The 21410-nt window shown below is 38.1% G+C and overlaps 1 protein-coding gene across 2 annotated transcripts in view; it reads left to right on the forward strand.

Annotated features, from left to right (window-relative positions):
• The window catches only part of LOC101745187 (paired box protein Pax-6), an 81971-nt gene that overhangs the window by 27360 nt on the left and 33201 nt on the right, over nucleotides 1-21410 (forward strand). For both annotated transcript variants that reach the window (XM_062672018.1, XM_021348736.3), the window contains exon 5: nucleotides 16781-17036. In XM_062672018.1, the coding sequence (XP_062528002.1) occupies nucleotides 16781-17036 (256 nt within the window). The remainder of the gene's footprint in view (nucleotides 1-16780; nucleotides 17037-21410) is intronic.

Consider the following 21410-nt stretch of genomic DNA (forward strand, 5'->3'; position numbering starts at 1 on the left):
ATTACATTTAGAACTATATTTTGTTTTTGTTGGTTGATAACAAATTAGTCTTCACTAGCTTCACAGAAGGCTCACTGTTGACCATAGCCTCCTTTTTTTTTGCCTCCTCTCGTTTCATGAGAGTCACGACCAGTCCTGTCTGCCCGAATCCAACGGATTCTCACGTCCTTCAGCAGGCTCTCGATCTAGTCATCCCCGAATCCTGATCACGCAGGAGCCAGTCACCGTCGACGCCCTAGACACGTCCTTACGGATCCATCAGATCCAATAACTTTTGCATTAGACGCCTTCAGCTCTAACACTAGGAGCAGGCTTAGGGACCTCGGTAACCGTACTCGTCGAACTCGACAAAGAGTTCGCCGTGCAACCTAACCCATGAATCAGCTCGCTGAGTTTCTCGCCGGATCTTCTCAGCGGGTCGCGATTCCGATCCGGTAGTAGATTCATTCGCGAAGCAGCTACTCTTGAGCTGTTAGGTCTCCTTCGGAGGCGCTCGGGTAGCTGTTAGCAAATCCCACCCCTCCTGGCTGAGCCTTTGCTCGCCCACCTGTCCTGGTGAAACTGGAAAGGCCTCCGGGCCAACAGTAATCCTTCAATCATAAAAAAAAAAAAAAGATCTAGTCATGCTGCGAATTTAATTTGGCTTTATTTGTTGTTGGCGTTAACAATTGCCGCTCGCAATAAGAATAAATAAAGCACACAAAACATAATTATCACATTTTCACACCTAGTATTGCTTAGACGAGTGAACGATCTCAAAAATCTGCTCTTATTAATTGGTAGGGAGTTGAGATTTATATCATAGATAGATCAATTTTAGCACATTTTCAAGCAGAAACGAAACAGAATGGCGAAAAGAAAGTAAATAGACAGGACATAGGCCAGACGAGTACGCTTTAGTACCGAAAGACCATCCACTAACAAAAGAAAGCGTTTGCCAAGAAAGCGAAATAGATATTTTTCTTAGACTAAATTTGTTACAAAATATTACTATTAACATAAAGTAAACCGAAAGCTGGGGATGAAAAAAAAACGGCAAATACTCACCATAATGGTAGGTTTCTATCTCAATCAAAATTCGAACGTGAATTCGACCCTCCTCTAGTTAACATGAATTATGACTTATTACGGACAATGCAGACCCATAATACGTCCCCACAGTCACTGTGGAGTACATCTAATAGCCCCCGTTCGAAAATTATGTGTCAACTGTCAATGAGTTGTCACCTTTAGTATTTACGAATCTGCAACATAAAATAGGGATGACATTTCTGTATTATATTATTAGTGGAAATTTTATTTTTGTTGTTTTGACAAATGTCTGTTTGCAAATTTCAGAACTTTTTTAATAACTCTCTAATTTTGTTGAGTCGAGCTCATTTAAAATTGAAATATTTTTTTCAAATATATATTTTTTAATATAATTTTTAAATATTTTTTTCATTAAAAATCGTATCTTTAAACGATTTTGCAGTTCATGATAACAAAACATGCATGAAAAATTAAACCTCTCACACGCGAATCCACTGTAAACCGCTATGAGTGGCGGACACACGGGAAATACATGCCATGGCAGCCCTATGCATAAAGATGCATACAGATGACCGATTCCATCTCACTTACTCCCTACACTTATCTATGGCTAGTTGTTCTATCTCGCTCTTTGGATATTTATTGTAATTTTATGCGGCGTCTGCAATATCTGTCGCTTTTGTGTATTAAACGATGTACTTGTATAGTATTTGCTGGTCGAGGGTTGCAGTTAAGGAGTAGGATTACGGTTGAAATTAAATAAATATAGTATATTTATTTATACTAGAGGTCCCGCAGTAGTCGAAATTCGACTATAATTAATTGGAATTGCAAGTTTGTACACTTGATTGTATTCTATACTTCTATAATCACAACACTATAAAAATATTAACAAAGACAAACAATATTCTGTTCTCAATTTGACAACAGACGTCAAGAACAAAAGTTTGACAATAAATAGTATGCATGCGTGTGTGCGTCAAATACATGGTATGTAGTGTGTATAATGTTTTCTTTATTGATTTAATGTATCTTTTAAGTATTATTTTAAAAAAATATTAGCATTGTGCACTTCTTTTATATATTCTGTATAAGTGTGGAAATTTTCATACTCCTTCGTTCAGGCAATTTTCGTAAAAAGGGATACAAAGTTTTTGCTTCACGTATTAATATATAGACTAGTGTTCCCTCATTAGTCGAAATTCGACTATAATTAATTATTATAAGGAAGTAAAAGTTTGAACATTACTATATTTTTTTTATTGCTTAGATGGGTGGACGAGCTCACAGCCCACCTGGTGTTAAGTGGTTACTGGAGCCCGTAGACATCTACAACGTAATCGCACCACCCACCTTGAGATATAAGTTCTAAGGTCTCAGTATAGTTACATCGGCTGCCCCACCCTTTAAACCGAAACGCATCACAAGAGGTCCTACCACCAGTAAACTGACAGTGACTGGCAGGAGAATGATGAGAATGTTAAATTTCAATAAAGTATATCCTCAGACTCTTAAACTTATATAATATAATCACAGATTTCGCCATGACTACACTATAGACAAATATTACTTGGTGGTAGGACCTCTTGTGTGTCTGCGCGGGTAGGTAACTAGATACCACCACCCTGCCTATTTCCAAAGTAAAGAGACTTAATGTGAACAAACTGATTCAATTGAAATTTGAAATTAAACTACATTCTTATGTTATTATAAATCGTACTACATATATTTTTTCCCTACCTATTCGCTGGTAGCCTAAGGGGCTATTTCAGCTACGCCCGGACGGGTAGGTGAGCTCACGGGCTCAACCTGAGAGAATTTGCTAACACTAGCCCTAGTAAGAGTAGTAAGAGCAGTGCTTCGCAGAGTCTACCACCGATTTAAAACCTACTTAGACTGCAATCTTCATTTCTCCAGACCACCAAGGGAAGTGCTAATACTTATTACAATTTGTCGATTAAAAATATATTTAAATAAGCATAAAATTCAAGCAAATAAAATAAAATAATAAATAGGTTTATCACAGCTAAATTGATTTTATGTTTCGCTTGCTTCCCCTTAACCGCTGCGAAGTGGAGAGGACGCTTTGAATATGAATGAGTTTTTTCAACAGATCCGACGGTAGATTTAATCTTATGATTACAACGTGTCAGTTCTAATGTAATTATTGATGTTAGCGATACAATGCGGCTTGTCCTTCAAAACAATGTCGTTAACGTGAAATATGCGTGAAAAATAACCGTTTTCGGAACTTCAAGGCTATTTAAACGATTCTTTTTTTTTATTTCACTCCTAATGGTTAGGCTTAAATCGTAATGTTGAATAAATTATTTTGATTAACTATAATAAAATAAACAATGCCTAACAAATCGCACCCGATCAAAATTAGTATTCCCTGCACTGTGGGAATAAAATTGAAACACATACTCATATACGTTAAAATAAATGCATCTATAAATACTGAACACTTTATTACTGGTGGTAGGACATCTTGTGAGTCTGCACGAGTGGGTACCACCGCCCCGCCTATTTCTGCCGTGGAGCAGTAATGCGTTTCGGTTTGAAGGGTGGGGCAGCCGTTGCAACTATACTGAGACCTTAGAACTTCTATCTCGAGGTGTGTGGCGCATTTACGTTGTAGATGTCTATGGGTTCCAGTAACCACTTAACACCAGGTGGGCTGTGAGCTCGTCGACACATCTAGGCAATAAAATAAATAAAAAAACTTAGACAAAGAGTCAACAAAACTTGTTCACCCCCTTAGCTCAGGCGAAATAACTACTGTCTCGTCGAGCCATAAAAAATAAGGCACCAAGAAAGAACATAATATATTTTATCAATATGTAGTCAATTAAAGTAAAGCAAGACGCGCGGATTGTACATTTTATGCGTAGGTACTAGTGGTCCCCCTAGTAGTCGAAATTCGATTATAATTAATTTAAATTATAAGTAGGTATGTACACTATTAAGATTCTATTTTCAAAGACTTATTATACTTCTATAATCACAGTTTTCGCCAAGACTACACTTTAGACAAATATTTATAAAGACAATTTACTGGTGGTAGGACCTCTTGTGAGTCCGCACGGGTAGGTACCACCGCCTCGCCTATTTCTGCCGTGAAGCAGTAATGCGTTTCGGTTTGAAGGGTGGGGCAGCCGTTGTGATTATACTGAGACCTTAGAACTATATCTCAAGGTGTGTGGCGCATTTACGTTGTAGATGTCTATGGGCTCCAGTAACCACTTAACACCAGGTGGGCTGTGAGCTCGTCCAGACATCTAAGCAATAAATAAAAAAAAAAACAATATTTAATCTATTCTCAATTGGTGTGGCAAATTTCATACTCCTCCGTCTGCGCTATTTAGGTAAAAAGGAGTACAAAGTTTTTGCTTCACGTATTAATTTATAGATAAGAGCGCCTTTAAGAGAAAACTAGCCCGAGTTTCTCGCGTATTGTCAGCGGGTCGCGATTCTGATCCGGTAGTAGACGAATCCGCCAAGCTACTGCCTTCGACCTATTAGGTCTCGTTCGGAAGCGCTCGGGCCGCAAATCTGGTAGACGTTATGACATCAAACAACCTTCACCGCAAAAATATGATTTGCGTAATTACTGGTGGGTAAGACCTCTTGTGAGTCCGCGCGGGTAGGTACCACCGCCCTGCCTATTTCTGCCGTGAAGCAGTAATGCGTTTCGATCTGAAGGGTAGGGCAGCAGTTGTAACTATACTGAGATCTTAGAACTTATATCTCAAGGTGGGTGGCGCATTTACGTTGTAGATGTCTATGGGCTCCAGTAACCACTTAACACCAGGTGGGCTGTGAGTTCGTCCACCCATCAAAGCAATAAAAAAAAACCAATCATCTTCACTCCCAAAAAAAAAAACGCGTCCAGTAACTTCAAAAAAATTCATAAAAGTTAAATGAAATTGAAGTTTTTTTTTTACAAACACATTTTGCTTGTGTGTACTTGAATTGCAACTTTTAACCGTGGTTCGGGCGATAGTTCTTCTTCGGTTTCTTTGAAAGACATCAACGCGTAATCGCTTTGTCACCTAAACATAACTCTAACACATTGAATTATAAATTAGTCGTATTCATAATTCTACGTTGTAAATGAAGCGAGCGAATCGATTGAAGATTTCAAATAGATACTATATTTTTAAGAACCCGAAGTGAAATATTGTTTAAAACAAACAATTACCCCCGAATGGGGATCTCAATTAAGCAGTCTTTAACAATAAGATTAATTTACCCTCTTTAGATTACAATTAGAGTTAAACTCAAAAAACCAATCAAAGAGTATATATAATATGCAGAACGGACATACAAATCACACCAAGTCAAACCGACAGAGCTTCACAAAATGTAGCGCGCCACGAATCGTGCTGCCTCTTATAGGAAGTGGTAACCTACCTGTAGGTAAAAAATGTCAAAATCGATACTTTTTACGAAAATTGCGCGGACGGAGGCATATGAAATTTCGCACACATATAGAGAATATAGAGAAGGAGTACAGAATCTTAATTTTTTTTTAACTTATGCATAAAAATACATTAAATCAATAAAAAAAACATTACACATTACCATGTATTTGACACACACACACGCATGCGTACATGCTATTTGGTTATTGTCAATCTTTTCTGATAACTTATATTCTTGAGTCACATTGAGAATAGATTAAAAATTGTTTGTCTTTATTAATATTTGTCTAAAGTGTAGTCTTGTTGAAATCTGTGATTATAAATAGTCTTTGACAATAGAATCATAATAGTGTACAAACTTATAATTTCAATTAATAGAATTTCGATTACCGGGGGACCACCAGTACACATAAATACACATATTATTATTTCATCTAAGTACAATGTACCCACAATTAAAATTAAATCCAACATAAGGATAATCCCTCGTATTTTATAATCTAAAACTTAATACTTGAGGAAAAAAATATTATGTATGAAGACATACGAAATTTATATGTTTGATTTTAACTGGCGAATCTATATTCCAAATGAAATGCAGAATTAATGTATCTAGGAATAATTACAAAAATCGTCAAACAGTGGGAGCGTTTAATCTAGTTACGACATTGAGCCTGCGTACAAACTCCTTGTACGTACAAACGATACATAATTGAAAAAAAAAACCCATAGACACAACCCACTAATTTTCTCGCCGAATCTTCTCAGTGGGTCGCGATTCCGATCCGGTAGTAGATTTTGCGAAGCACTGATTTTGCTAGGGCCAGTGTTAGCAAATTCTCTGAGCTTCCACCCGTCCACGCGTAGCTGGAACAGCTCCTTAGGCTGCCAGCAAGTAGGTAGGGAAAAACAAGGAAAAAAATAATAGAATAATCATTTTCACCACCACGAAAACTGTAAAATATTCGAAACGTCGGAAATAATAAAAAGAAAATAATAAACGCGAGATTAAACCGTAAAAATAGTTTTAATTGTGTCTACGGCTCGCCTAAAACTTAAAATGAAAATCTAAAAAAATCCAACATGTTAATAAAATTATACATTGACTTTTTTTAGTTTATAAAAAAAAGTTTCCATTTTCGCGTTTCTACAGTTAAAATATTAATTTAAAAAAGAATTCAATCAGATTACGTGCCGTTACACAAGTGAAAACAATGTCGCGCACGCGTCTAAATTCTCAACGCAAAACACAATAGTAGTCAAAAATGAAAGAAAAAAAACTAGAAACCGTTGAAAAGTTGTCATTCTGATTCATTCGAGCGTTCATCCCCATTATTACAATAATACATTTATTCTTATTAAAGTATAATAATAATAATAATAATATGTATTACAATCATTATTGCGGACCCAGTGCCGTACTGAACACAATTGACTTTTGCCATTTGGTTGGTTCACAAAGATTACCTATTTAATTATGTTGACCCTCCAAATGTTTACGTACGGAATGTACTGGAGTCGTGAAAACAATGTGTTTTGAATTTTCTATTATTTTAACCGCATGAGTGAGTTAGGCTTAAGCGAGATAGCGATGTAATGACTGCTTAGTGTAAAAATCAAACTTAAAAGACTAGTTATAACTTCTGGAGGTTAATAAAAAAGGGAAAAATCAGTTATGTTTATACATTAAATTGTCAAAACATAACAATAGAAAACAGTTTTCTAAATCTTGGAGTCTCAGTGATTATAGTCGAAATTCGATCATAGGGCGAAAATTAGTAAAATTAAATTTAATAATGGTCACTCTACCCATTTATGCTGCAAAACAGTTTTCCAGTTTGCAGGGTGGACCGTTATAAAACTTCAAGTTAAACTTCGGTTTCAAGATGGGTGACGGTATTAAGTTTCTGATATCTATAGGCTTCGATAACTATTTATGATCAGATAGACCGTGAGCTCGTTTCACCCGTCTATAACAATAAAAAGTCCGAAACTTATAAATAAATCACATCAGATATATACTTATTTCATTATAGAGGCGTAAAAATTGTTTCGTTTCGTGTCGCACCCTATTATCTCTAGCAACCGACGCGTGAGCTTCAAGACGACAAGGCCATCCGACGCGCAAAAATAAATCAATAATCAATTTTACGCTGGCAACATTCGGTGTCAACTATTTTATATTTGGGATTCCGTTACGGCAACACGTCTAGCGGAAAAAATTGTCTCCCTTCCCTTTTTTCCTTGCAATCAGAGCGTAAAAGTCGAAAATATACCAATTTTCGAATATGAAGAGATCTGTCAAAATATACCCGCCTATTTTTGTTCTGTCTGTTTATTCAAATTTTCTGTCTTTAATCTTTTTTTTTTGTCACAATAAGAAATATTTACGGTCACATATTTATTTATTTATTTATTAAGTTGCACCAACAAAGTGATCATCGATACAAAACATTGAACAATTGACAAAAGTTCATGGCATATGTCACCTCACTTATAGGCACAATAGACAGTGCATTAACAACAAAAATAAAATAAAAAATTATATAACTATGATTTGATTACATTTGATTGATTGCTTAAGATCAATTTATATTTAATTGGGAAATTATCCGCGACAGATTTTTCCTGTATGATCTATGACCTAGTAATATTTATAACTCAAAGTTCATAATTTCAAATTTTCGTTTGTACCACGTGATACTGTGAATCCTCTACTAATCAAAAATGAACACATTTTTCAAATAACAGAAGTATTTATGAATGTCATATATGCATCTTGGAACGAATATTTTGTCGGTCAATTCTATGTCGTGCGTAGTAAAAATAATAATTAAAACTAATTAAAACCGGCCATTCTGTACTGTGACATGAGGCTGGGATAAGTACCCCGACATTAGCGACATTAATCCGGATTTTATAATTTTTGGTTGTATTTTTATTCAATTATTCTAATTTTCTTTAATTTCAAGATGTCGTCAATTATTGCGCTGTCGACTGTACTTATAATTAAGGTGACATTTCTCACATACTTCTTGACAATTTTCCGATGTTTTATATTGATGATCGCTTTAGTTCGTACAACTAAATAAATAAATAAATAAATAAACTATGAAAATTAGAACATTTAAAATTGATATCATCCCAGTAAGTATTCCGACAACAATACGCTTTTATCATTCGTCATTCGAGCAACGTTCTCGTGTGTGAAAACACCTAATGAATCGTTGCATATCATTTCACTCTCAAACGACTCTGAATAAACTATTGAACTCCAAAAGAAACACCTCGCCTTACACTGTCGAGGGACAACAGACTGCCCCCCACCGCGCTACAATGCTCACGCATATTGACAGGCTGCCTATAAGACTCATACAAACAATAGAATTTATGAGCTCTTAACTTTATTGACCCATTTCTTTGATTGAATACAATAGTAAATCGACAATTAAATTTGAATCGGGCATCGTGGGAATGTCTCGAATTAAATGCAGTTTTCGAGTTGTGTATTCCTCGTCGTGGAATCTGGGCGGGGATCGCTGGTGAGTAGGAGACCTCGGATGGGCGGTGTGTGGTTGCCTTCGTAACGATTGTAAAAGGAATTCCCTAGAATCTTTTGTTGATAGATCCCTTTGTTAACTTCTTATTCTTTTAATTTCCCTTTTGTTCTACGCCTTGAAAATTACGTTTTATTTTTTCTTCGCAATATTTAAGTATGCCAAAGTCATATTCGAACAAGATTATTTTAATTTTTATAGATACTAGTGGTCCCCTGGTAGTCGAAATTCGACTATAATTAATTGAAATTATAAGTTTGTACACTATTATGATTCTATTGTCAAAGACTAATATACTTCTATAATAACAGATTTCGCAAAGATTACATTTAGACAAATAATAATAAAGACAAACAATACATATTTAATCTATTCTCAATTTGACCACAGACTATAAGCAATAAGATAAGTTTGACAATAAACAAATAGTATGCATGCATGTGTATGTCAAATACATGTTATTGTTTTTTTTAATTGATTTAATGTATTTTTATGCATAATTTTAACATTCTGAACTCCTTCTCTATATTCACTATAAGTGTGGAAAATTTCATACTCCTCCGCCAGCACAATTTTCGTAAAAAGGGGTACAAAGTTTTTGCTTCACGTATTGGTATATAAATATATATTTTTGGTCGTTTATATGTTTTTTTTTATAGTTTTGAAATGTAACTATTGCTTGTCGATTGTACTTATAATTGAGGTGACATATCAATTTGTCGATGTTTTGTATGATGATCTCTTTATATAATAAACAAATAAATAAAAAATCTGTTACATTCAAAAATTTCAATAATCTACTTACGTAATAATCATTACTAGTGGTCCCGCAGTATTCGAAATTCGACTATAATTCATTGAAATTATAAGTTTCAACAGACTCCACTAAAGACAAATATTCGTAATATTAAAGATATACAATACTAACCTATTCTCAATTTGACTACAGACTTTAAGCAATAACAAAAGTTTGACAACAAAGAGTATATGTGTGTGTGTCAAATACATGGTAGTGTGTGTAATGTTTTCTTTATTGATTTAATGTATCTTTTATGCATTATTTAAAAAAATATTAGCATTGTGCCCTTCTTCTCTATATTCTCCATAATGGTGGGAAATTTCATACTCCTCTGTCCACGCAATTTTCGTAAAAAAGGATACAAAGTTTCTCCTTCACGTATTAATATATAGATTGGCTATTGGCACTCGATTCGAGAACAAGCCATACCGAATTCGGCCTTTTGACGTAATCAAGAAACGCACATGTGCGCATTTGGCGTTTGTTTACGTCGAACAAAAAAAACGCACGAAAAACAAAAGAATAATCAAAGCGACGCATCTAAGTGCGCGCGTGGGTACTGGCGCAGCAAAACTCGGTAAGTTCAAAACTCAAAATATTGAGTCGCAAAGTGCCGCCTTAGCTCACAATGGTGCCAGCAGGTTGCCTATTGTCGGAGCACCCTCCGTTCCTTACAATAGTAGTAATGCACCGGTTTTTTTTTTTTGCGAACATTAAAATTGCTTAGAGTAAACGCTCTTTAGACGCGCGAGTCACGAGATAAGTGTACTTTAATTGAGTGTTTAACTTACTTCTTGTACTCGACTCGCTGATATGTAACGATTTTGTTTAATCATCCCGATTAAGTCTAAAGGATTTTTTACGGTATTCGCCAGTCGTAAATAGAATTAAAAATTATTTTACCATTTAAACTTCTTGCTTTTTTATTGTCTTTACATAATTAGGGGCGTCACGAAAACTTTACAGTTGTCGTGGTGACGAACGACTTTCGTCACTAGTAAAAATTGTTTTAATTAGGTATCTCTGTCATTTGTATTTTTTTTTTTGAAACCTAAATTAATTATGTTGTTCGCGTCACCACTGCTAACTAACACAACAATTTGTTGCATCTACTGTAGTTGTTAAGAATCTAAAACATATTTTTCAATCCTTTAATTCACTTCTGTTAAATTTAATTTAATTTAATTTAATTTATTTAAATGAATTTTACAAAACTTCGTCTAAAACTTACATTTCTAATGTCTGCAATAATAGTTGAGTTAGTAAAAAAAAAAAATTAAAAAAAATATGAAAATTAACAAACAGCCATCAAATAGATCGATCGCGTCACCCTCTATTTGAACGTTTCGTTTTACACAACAGTCTTTACAAGACGGGGTCTAAATAAAAAAAAAAAGCTCTCTAAGCTTATTGAAAAGTATTCTCGCCCCGCGTTCACGGGCTCTGAGCAAATATAAGATAATTTTTGCGCTTCACGTCACCCGGTATTTAGGGGCGCACCTTTCAAACTTTTTACGCTGTCCTTTGACGGTAGGTACGACTCGAAGGTTATAATGTAATTTATTTTGTATTCAAAACGCGTACGCCAAGTAGAATGAGACGACACTCTGATATGACGTTTAAGTACTTGATTTCGTGAAAAAAGATTTTTGTCTTTTTTTTCCTGCCTATGCTGTTAGACTTGAGAGGCAATTTCAGCTTCACCCTAACGTGTATAGGTGAGCTCACGGGGCTCAAACCGGAGTGTTGCTAACGCTAACCCTAGCAAGAGCAGTGCTTCGCAGAATCTACCACCGGATCGGAAACGCGATCCACTGAGAAGATCCGGCGAGAAGCTCAGTGGGCTGTGTCTATGGGTTAGGCCTTCGTCACAAGCGACGGGTTCGACGAGGACGGTGACCGGTGCTTGTGGTGCCTAAAAGCACAATTAAAGGATCGGGAGGATCCGTAATGACGTGCTTTGGGCGACGTCGACTGTTTACCATTCGGTCTACAGGATCGGGTATGTAGTTTCCAGCATCCACGACAAGAGGGTTCTCATGTCGTGCCGCCTTCTCAAAGTGGCGCAAACATTTAATTAATACTCCACAGCTTAGTAGTAGCGGGAAACCACAAACACGTCAATATACTCTGTGAAGCAACTAATTAAAGGTTTTTTTTTAAAGAGCACTGTTTTTTTATTGCCTGTGTAGGCAGACGAATATACGGCCCACCTGATGGTGCGTGGTTACCGTCGCTCATGGGCGTCAACAATGCCATGGGCAGAGCCAAGCCGCTGCCTACCGCTTTTAACCATTAAAATATTTACTTAAATCGTTTACTTAAATTTTAGTTCTAGACAGAGCAAAGACAGTTTTTTTTTTTTGTATTAAGTAAATTAACTCGAATTTCCTCCAACAAAACCTTTCCAACAACAACAAAAAGATCGTAGTTCTTAATTCAAAAAAAAACGGCACCAAAAATATTTTTTACAAACAATCCTTTCTCACGAACCATTGCTACCGGTACAACATAGAGAATTAAATAAAAATCGAAGTTTAATTCCCCGTTAATAAGTGGGTAAACACAAAAACACAAAAAATGCATTTAAGATCATTCACATGAAACGTCATTATGGATCGGACATTGTCTATGTGCATTAGTTAATTCGTACAAACACACACACACAATTCCATGACTCTTAATGTATAAGGGGAATTCAATATATTAATGGAAATTTTTATTTTAAATAACAATCAATAGGGCAGACATGCTATTTTCAAACAGAACGACTAATTCCATTCTTGAAAACATTAGTAAATATTATTTTTTAAAAGGGACGGTTTGTTCTTACAGTGCAAACGTTATTATACACATTAGAAAGTGTATATATGTGTTTAAGACGTGTGACGTCACAGGTTGCAAATATAATAGATAATTGATTTAGAGCCATTTATAAACATTTTGAATTTATGATTTTTTTTTTATTACCGTTGTAGGTTTAACGTATATAGAGCTCGCCTAGTGCTAAGTAATCATCAAGTTCGACCACGGACATCAGCAACGACGAAGTGACAGCCAAGCCGATCTCTACTGCCAACTATGTATAAATTTAAATGGATATATTTTAGTAGATTTTCTGAATGATATCGATAAACATGAGCGACAATAACTACTTAGGATCATGTTGGTCACAAATTAATCTACATCCGATGGCTATATAAAGCTTTACGCTTAAAAGCAACCATCGGCTTTATAATAGTTTTAATTGAGAGAAAGAGAATTTCCAAACACACAATAGCTTATACCAAAAATGTTTTTAATATTAATTGGAGCATAGCTCTCGCAAAAACAGTCGCGTAAACAAATCAATCGACGCGAATAATTCGAATTAAAGGACAGTTTACATTTGTATGAATACAATATTATGTTCGGGTGTGATTTTTTTTACGTCCGGACCACTCGGTTCTTTTCACACGTGGCCTCACATCAGCGCGAGTTATTTACGTGTTTATTACGAAAGGATGAATTACGGAAACGTGATATGAAAAAAGTTTCAAATTTGTAATGCAATTCGATTTTTACAGTATTGAGGTTATATTACAATTAAAAAAAAGTTTTTATAAACCACCAGCACTTTCTAGTGACAGTGACAATTTCAAATCGTCTGCATTTTTTTTTTTTGAGTTTTGATATTTTTTTGATTTTGATACTTTTGTGAAATTATAATCTGTATGGATAGACTGCCATATCGTAGTGTTGATGGCAATATCACTTTCGAAGCTTTTTGTCCACGAAGTTTAATTAGACTGTACGGTATCTAAATAATTGGAAAAATGTTTTTATTCATTTCAAAGATCATTTCATTTCTAAGATCGAGATCTAATTGGCTCGACTCATTGACTCTTTCTAACATTCCAACGAACGTCTTGTTAAACATTTCCGTTTCATTTGATACAAAAGTTCAACCCTTTAGTTGTACTGCTAGAAAATTTTCCATTTCTTGCTTATTTTCTTTTAACTTTTAATAAACTTATACTTGTTATTATTCGATTGAGTGATTCAGATTGTTAACTTTATTATTTATTAGCGCCGTAGTCATTTCTATTGAAATTGAAAAAACATACAAGTTTTTAATTTAAAAAAAAACAGAAACGTCAAACGAAATGTCAACCGCAAATCATAGACTAAAACACGATTTCGAAAAAAAAAGAAGGAAGGAACGTGGCGCGCTTTCTCGGTCCATCGGGCATTCCGTCATATGCCATTCACAGCGGCGGAGAGACCACCGCGCAGCTGGTGTCCGGTTACCGTCTATCGTCTTACCGCGCCTTCCTGTCTCTTACGTGCGTCTGTCCTGCTGTCACCCGAGTGACAGTTGGTGGCCAGCTCGAGCGCTTGCTTTTCCTGTCTATGGCCGTTAGACTATTAGGTAATGCGAGGTTAATCGGAAATTTACGTCACAACATAAAATCATCCAAAAAATGATCCACTTTTCTCCGGCTTTCACAAAACAAAATTAAAATATTGCTATAGACACAATTAAAACTATGTACTTCTACATTTGTTCTCGCGTTTTTTATTGTCATTTATTCTGACATTTTGAATATTTTACAGTTTTCGCGGTAGTTTGAATTAGGGCCGCTTTTTTTCGGTAAATTATTATCACTTAACTAGATTTCCAGACTTTTATCGAACTATGCTGAAAGCCCACTATTATGCAAATCAACATACATTACTATCAATCCATTGCTAAACGGCCGTCAACTGTAACACTTAAATTTTTATAAATAAGAATTGAGCAGTAATATGTTAAGATTTGTGTTCAATCACAAATTTCACTGATCTACCATCAGTTGCGTGGATCCCGGCGATCTGCCCATTTCTGCTGCGAAGCAACAACGTGTTCTGGTTTGAGGCTGAGGCAACTTGAAGACTTAGCCTCACGTCTCAACGTGGATAGCAGCCCTCACGTTGTAGTATCTACAGTGCTACGGCAATGCAATGCTAAACGGGCCGACATCTCGTTCTCCAATCTATGCAATAAAAATAACATATTTATTTTAAAAAAATCGCCAACCGCATTAATAATGATTTTTTTTTAACCTATTGATACTTGTCAAGATATTAGAGTAAACTTATAAAATATACTGTATTCTTATCGGTGCTAGATGCGTGTGCAAACTTTCAAGTTAAACGTCTTGGAATCAGCGAAAATGACGTTCAAAGATTCTGTAATATACAAACAAACGTAACTTAAAACATACCATGCTATGCATACTTTATGAATACAAAACTTGTTTGTAAGGCAAACACATGTTAATATGGTCAATGTTTCACACATCGATATTTGTAAAACACATCCTTACGGATCCATCAGATCCAATAACCTTTGCATTAGACGCCTTCAATTCTAACACTAGGAGCAGGCTTAGGGACCTCGGTAACCGTACTCGTCGAACTCGACAAAGAGGTCGACGTGCAACCTAACCCATGCATCGGCCCGCTGTGTTTCTCCCCGGATCTTCTCAGTGAGTCGCGATTCCGATCCGGTAGTAGATTCATTCACGAAGCAGTTGTTCTTGAGTTGTGAGGTTTCCTATAGAGGCGCTCGGGCAGCTGTTAGCAAGATCCACCCCCTACTGGCTGAGGCTTTGCTCATCCACCTGTCCTGGCGAAACTGGAAAGGTCTCCGGGCCACCAGTAACCCTTCAATCATAAAAAAAAGATATTTGTAAACTCTCGCATCGCTCTGGCGAGTAAAGTACCTTATGAACAACTAAAAAAAAACCTTAAAGAAAATGTATTATTCCGACAAAAACAAAAAAAAAATCTTAAACACGCTGCGTATAATTAATTCCGTTACGAAAAAATTAAATAATTCCATCGAAGCCTCGTTCTGATCTCGTCGGAAAGGAGAACTTTGTAATTTTAATCAATTCATTGTACGCCCTTCCGATCGCGTGTCGTCGCTTCAGAACCGCCGCCCTTCCATATAAATTATAAACATTGCCCGTATCATATACATACACGATCCGCCATGTAATAATCCGAAATTTTAACAAAAACGAAAACAGACTTCGATAGGAGGAAATGATAATATCATCTATGTAGTGTCGAAGTTTTTTTTTTATTGCTTAGATGGGCGAACGAGCTCATAGCCCACCTGGTCTTAAGTGGTTACTGGAGCCCATAGACATCTACAACGTAAATGCGTCACTCACCTTGAGATATAAGTTCTAAGATAGAACCACCGAAGTCAACAATATGTGTATTATTGGGGATAGCTCGAAAACTACTGGTTATATCTTGATAGATATGTCCCCAAAAGAAACACTAGGTATCGATTAAAAAAGAATTATCAAAATCGATTCATCTGGAAAAAATCTGTGGTAACAACCAATAAAAACAGTGCAGTCAAATTGAACCTACCTCATTTCTTGGCGTCATTTAAAAATAAAATACACGTATAAAAATTATTAAGAATAATGTAGACTCACACAGCATTCGTTTTTCTGCATAAGTCGTTTGCAAACTTTAAGAATGAACTTTGATATTTATGTCTCCAAAGTAAATTGGATTTAATTCGAAATAATTTCATATTACTGGTACCTATATACCTAACAGTTCGCAAATGAAAAATGAAAGCACGCTTAGAATAGTTAACTAGGTTTTTTTTTAATTTATTGTTTAGATGGGTGGACGAGCTCACAGCCCACCTGGTGTTAAATGGTTACCGGAGCCCATAGACATCTACAACGTAAATGCCGCCACCCACCTTGAGATATGAGTTCTAAGGTCTCAGTATAGTAACAACGGCTGCCCCACCCTTCAAACCGAAACGCATTACTGCTTCACGACAGAAATAGGCAGGGTGGTGGTACCTACCCGTGCGGACTCAAAGAGGTCCTACCTCCAGTACACCAATGATAATTACATTACAGATACATAGACAATATTATACAGGGATATTTCGTCCACTTTAGGTGTCTTCGATAAACCGTGTTCTCCGTAACCTGGCTGCCCAGAAGGAGAAGACCAGCAGTCAACCTACATCAGACTGTTCTGCTCCCGTCTACGAGCGTCTCCGTCTCCTCGGGACTCCTAGCACTCCGGCGTGGCCTCGAGCACCGTGGCCAACACAAATAGACACTAGAACTCCGCCTTATCAACTACACAGCTTGAGCCCCGGTCCTCAGACGATAGGCTGCAACGGAGGCGATATGACAGCCATCAAGAAAAGTAAGTACCTATATCTATACTTCTATACTAATATTATAAAGAGGAAAAATTTGTTTGTTTGTTTGTATTGAATAGGCTGGAATAGGAAGCTACTGAACCGATTTGAAAAATTCTTTCACTGTTTGGAAGCTACACTATTCCCGAGTGACATAGGCTATAATCTTTTTTTTAAAATATTGGGGTTCCTTACTAAAACTTCAATAATGTAACCCAAGGTGTAAAAAAATTACCTAAAATATTCTTAACATCGCGTGCCCTGCGAAAACTATTGATGATAGAATAAAATAATGCAATACGACTTTGTAAAACACATTATTATTTACAAAAAGTGCTGGCACAGCATATGTCCAACTATTATAGTTATGCCGCAATAAGTGTTCTTTTATTTAAAAAAAATAAAACAACGTCTACTATCGTTGAAATTTTTGTTAAAGACCCGAGCGGAGCCGTAGCGGGTCGCTAGTGTTCTATAAATCACAAAGATCTAACTTTAAACTTAAAACCTTTTATTGCATAACTAATATGTTTTGCTTAATGTCGATAGAACAAAAGAATTGCAACGGAATTAAGCACATGAATCGTATTATAAAACAACAACGAAAAAGTACAATGAACTCTTCTAACAAAACAACAGAAGCTTAGTCAGACAATACATTTTTAACTGCATGTGCATGCGGTGCGCAAAAACCACAAATTAATAAACAAAAATAAAATAAATAAAAACATCGGGAAAATAGGCAGAAATCCGCAACAGCCGGTCACACCAGCGGGGAAACAAAACTTTTTTCACCAGCGTTTTGATAGTCGATTTGCGGCTCCCCTCTTCGGGAGGCAAAGGGGGGAGCCGGGAGGCAGCCTACGGTACCGTCAAAAACATTACTCTGCCCATCCGCTTGGAAGATTTAATTTTCATTTTTATCTCAAACATCCCCCTTTGTAGTGGTCTGTATTCTGTATCCAATTAGGTGGCTTTGTGAATTTTTTTGGAACTCCCACATAGCCGAGATCTTCCGAGTTATGGAATTTTAGTAATTTCGATCTTTAAGGAAAATTTTTGAAGGTGATCCCTTTGCTTTTTGATATGCATAAAAGAAAAAAGTTTCTTAATCAAAATGTTTATGTTTGAAGTCGCACCAAATTCTTTTCCTGGTAACATTAAAACCTATTTTGTTTTACGATTTCCCGCTCAATTCCGTTCATAATTTCTAACCTTAAAATATTATTTATGGTACGTATAAGAGGGTTTAAATATTAAAGTACAATACAGTATTAAAACTATTATCATTACACAATGTCCTAGAATGTTTTTTTAATTCAGTCCTTGAATATGTTGTAACATTTGTGAAAATTACAGAAAAACGCGAATAATGTCGCGCGCTAAATCTTTGCAAGAATCCCATAACTGATTTGTTATACAGTTACAAATACAGTTATTGCGTAGCAGAATGTTTACATTGTATACTTTTTTTTTTTTTTTTTTTTATGATTGAAGGATTACTGGTGGCCCGGAGGCCTTTCCAGCTTCACCAGGACAGGTGGGCGAGCAAATGCTCAGCCAGGAGGGGTGGGATTTGCTAACAACTGCCCGAGCGCCTCCGAAGGAGACCTAACAACTCAAGAGCAGTTGCTTCGCGAATGAATCTACTACCGGATCGGAATCGCGACCCACTGAGAAGATCCGGCAAGAAACTCAGCGGGCTGATGCATGGGTTAGGCTGCACGTCGACCTCTTTGTCGAGTTCGACGCGTACGGTTACCGGGGTTCCTCAGCCTGCTCCTAGTGTTAGAGCTGAAGGTATCTAATGCAAGAGTTATTGGATCTGATGGATCCGTAAGGACGTGTCTAGGGCGACGACGGTGACTTGCTCCTGCGTGATCAGGATTCGGGGAATAGTCAGCGGCAGCAACGATAAGGCGATTATCATGACGCATAGCCTTATCGAAGTAACGTTCCGACACTGACTTCATGTGTTTGCGGATCGATTCGAGGCCCAGGTCGTCGTGTAGGTCGACGTTCCTCACGAACCACGGAGCCCCGACGGCTAACCTGCAAAAGCGGGATTGTAGGGATTGGAGGGTGTCTATGTGTGTGCGGGCCGCGTGAGCGAACACCACACTCGCGTAAGTCATGACGGGCCTTATGCAAGTTTTGTAAAGTGTCACCTTGTTCCGAAGGGACATTTTACTCCGCTTACAGATCATGGGATAGAGTCTGCCGAGAATAAATGCGGCACGATCGCGGACTGTTTTTATATGCGGGCGGAATGTCATGGATGCATCCAGGGTGACTCCCAGGTACTTGACCTTCCTAGCCCAGGGTATAGGTTGGCCGAAGAGGGTGATCGGGGGTGTGATATTTCTCCTCCTAATGCGGGAGGAAATAAGCGGTGAGTTTCCCCTTTGAAATAACACTGCTGTGCTTTTCGCTGGGTTGATGTCTATGCGCCATTTTCGGAACCACTGTCCGAGGGTTAACGCTGCACTCTGGAGCTTACTCGCGATTAGGGACTTGTTTCTACTTGAGTAGTAAACGGTTGTGTCGTCAGCGAATAAGGCTAGCTGAGTCGGCGGCGACCGGGGAATATCGTTAATAAATAAACTAAATAGGAGCGGAGAGAGAACGGAGCCTTGCGGGACTCCAGCCGTGAGTGGTCGCGGGGAGGAGCGGGTTCCCTCTACTCGATATCGAAAAGAGCGGTTAGACAAGAAGTCTCGTATGATGAGCACGAGACTATCCGGTACGCCCATGTTGAAAAGTTTGAAAATCAAACCGTTGTGCCAGACTTTGTCGAACGCTTTTGCGACGTCGAAGAAGAGGGCTCCCGTATAGATCGGTTTTGGTCGGTTAAGTCCTACAAGAATGTGCTCCGTGAGGCGGTGCACCTGTTGTACGCATGAGTGATTTGCACGGAATCCGAATTGTTCATCGATGAGAATGCCCTTTGATGAGACGAAGTCTCTGAGGCGTTTGTAGAGCAAACGCTCATACAGTTTGCCCAGAGACATGAGGAGGCTAATCGGGCGGTAACTCGTCGGATGATTTTTTGGTTTACCGGGTTTATGTATGCCGATAACGTCTGCTTCTTTCCACACCGCGGGAAAGATACAGTTCGCCATAGCGGCATTGAAAATAGATGCCAACATCACGATGAGTTGGATGGGTAGAAGTTTAATAACGCGGTTAGATATACCGTCGGAACCGGGAGCCTTGCGAGGACGTAGGTCTTTGATCAGGTCTTTAACTTCCATTGGGGTGACGGGTGGTAACGCATCCGAGGGTGGCAAGGAGGCTCTGCGTTCTACCTCACTGTCTACTAATTCTACATGAACAGGGTCCGCGGATTGAATGCTGGGCGTGCACTGGGTTTGCAATGTATCGGCCAGCGGCTCTGCTTTTTCGTCATCATCAAACGCCGCGAGTCGACCTGAGGGGCCTACGAGGGGGGGCATAGTTACAACCGTATCCGATTTGAGAGTACGAGCTAAACGGTAGTAAGACCTTTGAGAGGGCGCGAGTCCTTCTAAGAAATCAGACCACCTAGCATCTCGGATTTCGGCGATGCGAGACTTTACATCGCGTTGTAGGGCACGCATTCGAATACGATTTTCCATGGTAGGATACCTATCGTAGGCGCGGATCGAAGCGTTCTTAGCTCTAAGGAGTTCCCTAATATCGTCGGGCAATTCGAAGCGGTGAAGGAAGTCCTCCGCTACAACTTGCTTCGATGACCTATCTAATGTCGAGGTAATGTGTGACGTTAGGATGTCTATGGCTTCAGCGGTATCCTGAAGAGACGGGGTAGAGTCCGGGCTAAACGGGAGCGATGGTGGATCAGATTCAGCCAGGCTGACGCCCAGCGTGTGCCAATCCACCACAGTCCTCGTGACGGGAACGGAATCGGGAGCGCGACCGAGCTTCATAACGACGGGACGGTGGTCTGAATCTAACTCTGAAACTACTTCGATCGAGTGTAAGCGCAGAGCTACGTTTTTTAATAACGCTATGTCGAGTATATCCGGGCGATGCGCGATATTTAGCGGGTAGTGAGTCGGGGTTAGCGGAGCGATGATATCGAAGGCGAGATCATCAACTAGCGCGTCGAGCCGCCTGCCATTAGGGGTTGTGGTGTGAGAATTCCACCTGATGTGTTTACAATTTAGGTCGCCCGCCAGAATGACAGAGCTTCCCATGCTGAGCAGCGCCTCGATATCACTGCTTAGAACAATCTTATCCGGTGGAAGATAAACGGACGCGATAACGATCGGCGCGTGTCCCGTCAGTGAGATTCGGCATACTGATGCTTCGATGTTAACGAGCGCGGGGGGATCGAGCGGGATGCAGTGCAAGGCTCTTCTGTAGTAGATGACGGTACC

The sequence above is a fragment of the Bombyx mori genome, chromosome 14 (assembly GCF_030269925.1).
Source record: "Bombyx mori chromosome 14, ASM3026992v2".
Taxonomy (NCBI): domain Eukaryota; kingdom Metazoa; phylum Arthropoda; class Insecta; order Lepidoptera; family Bombycidae; genus Bombyx; species Bombyx mori.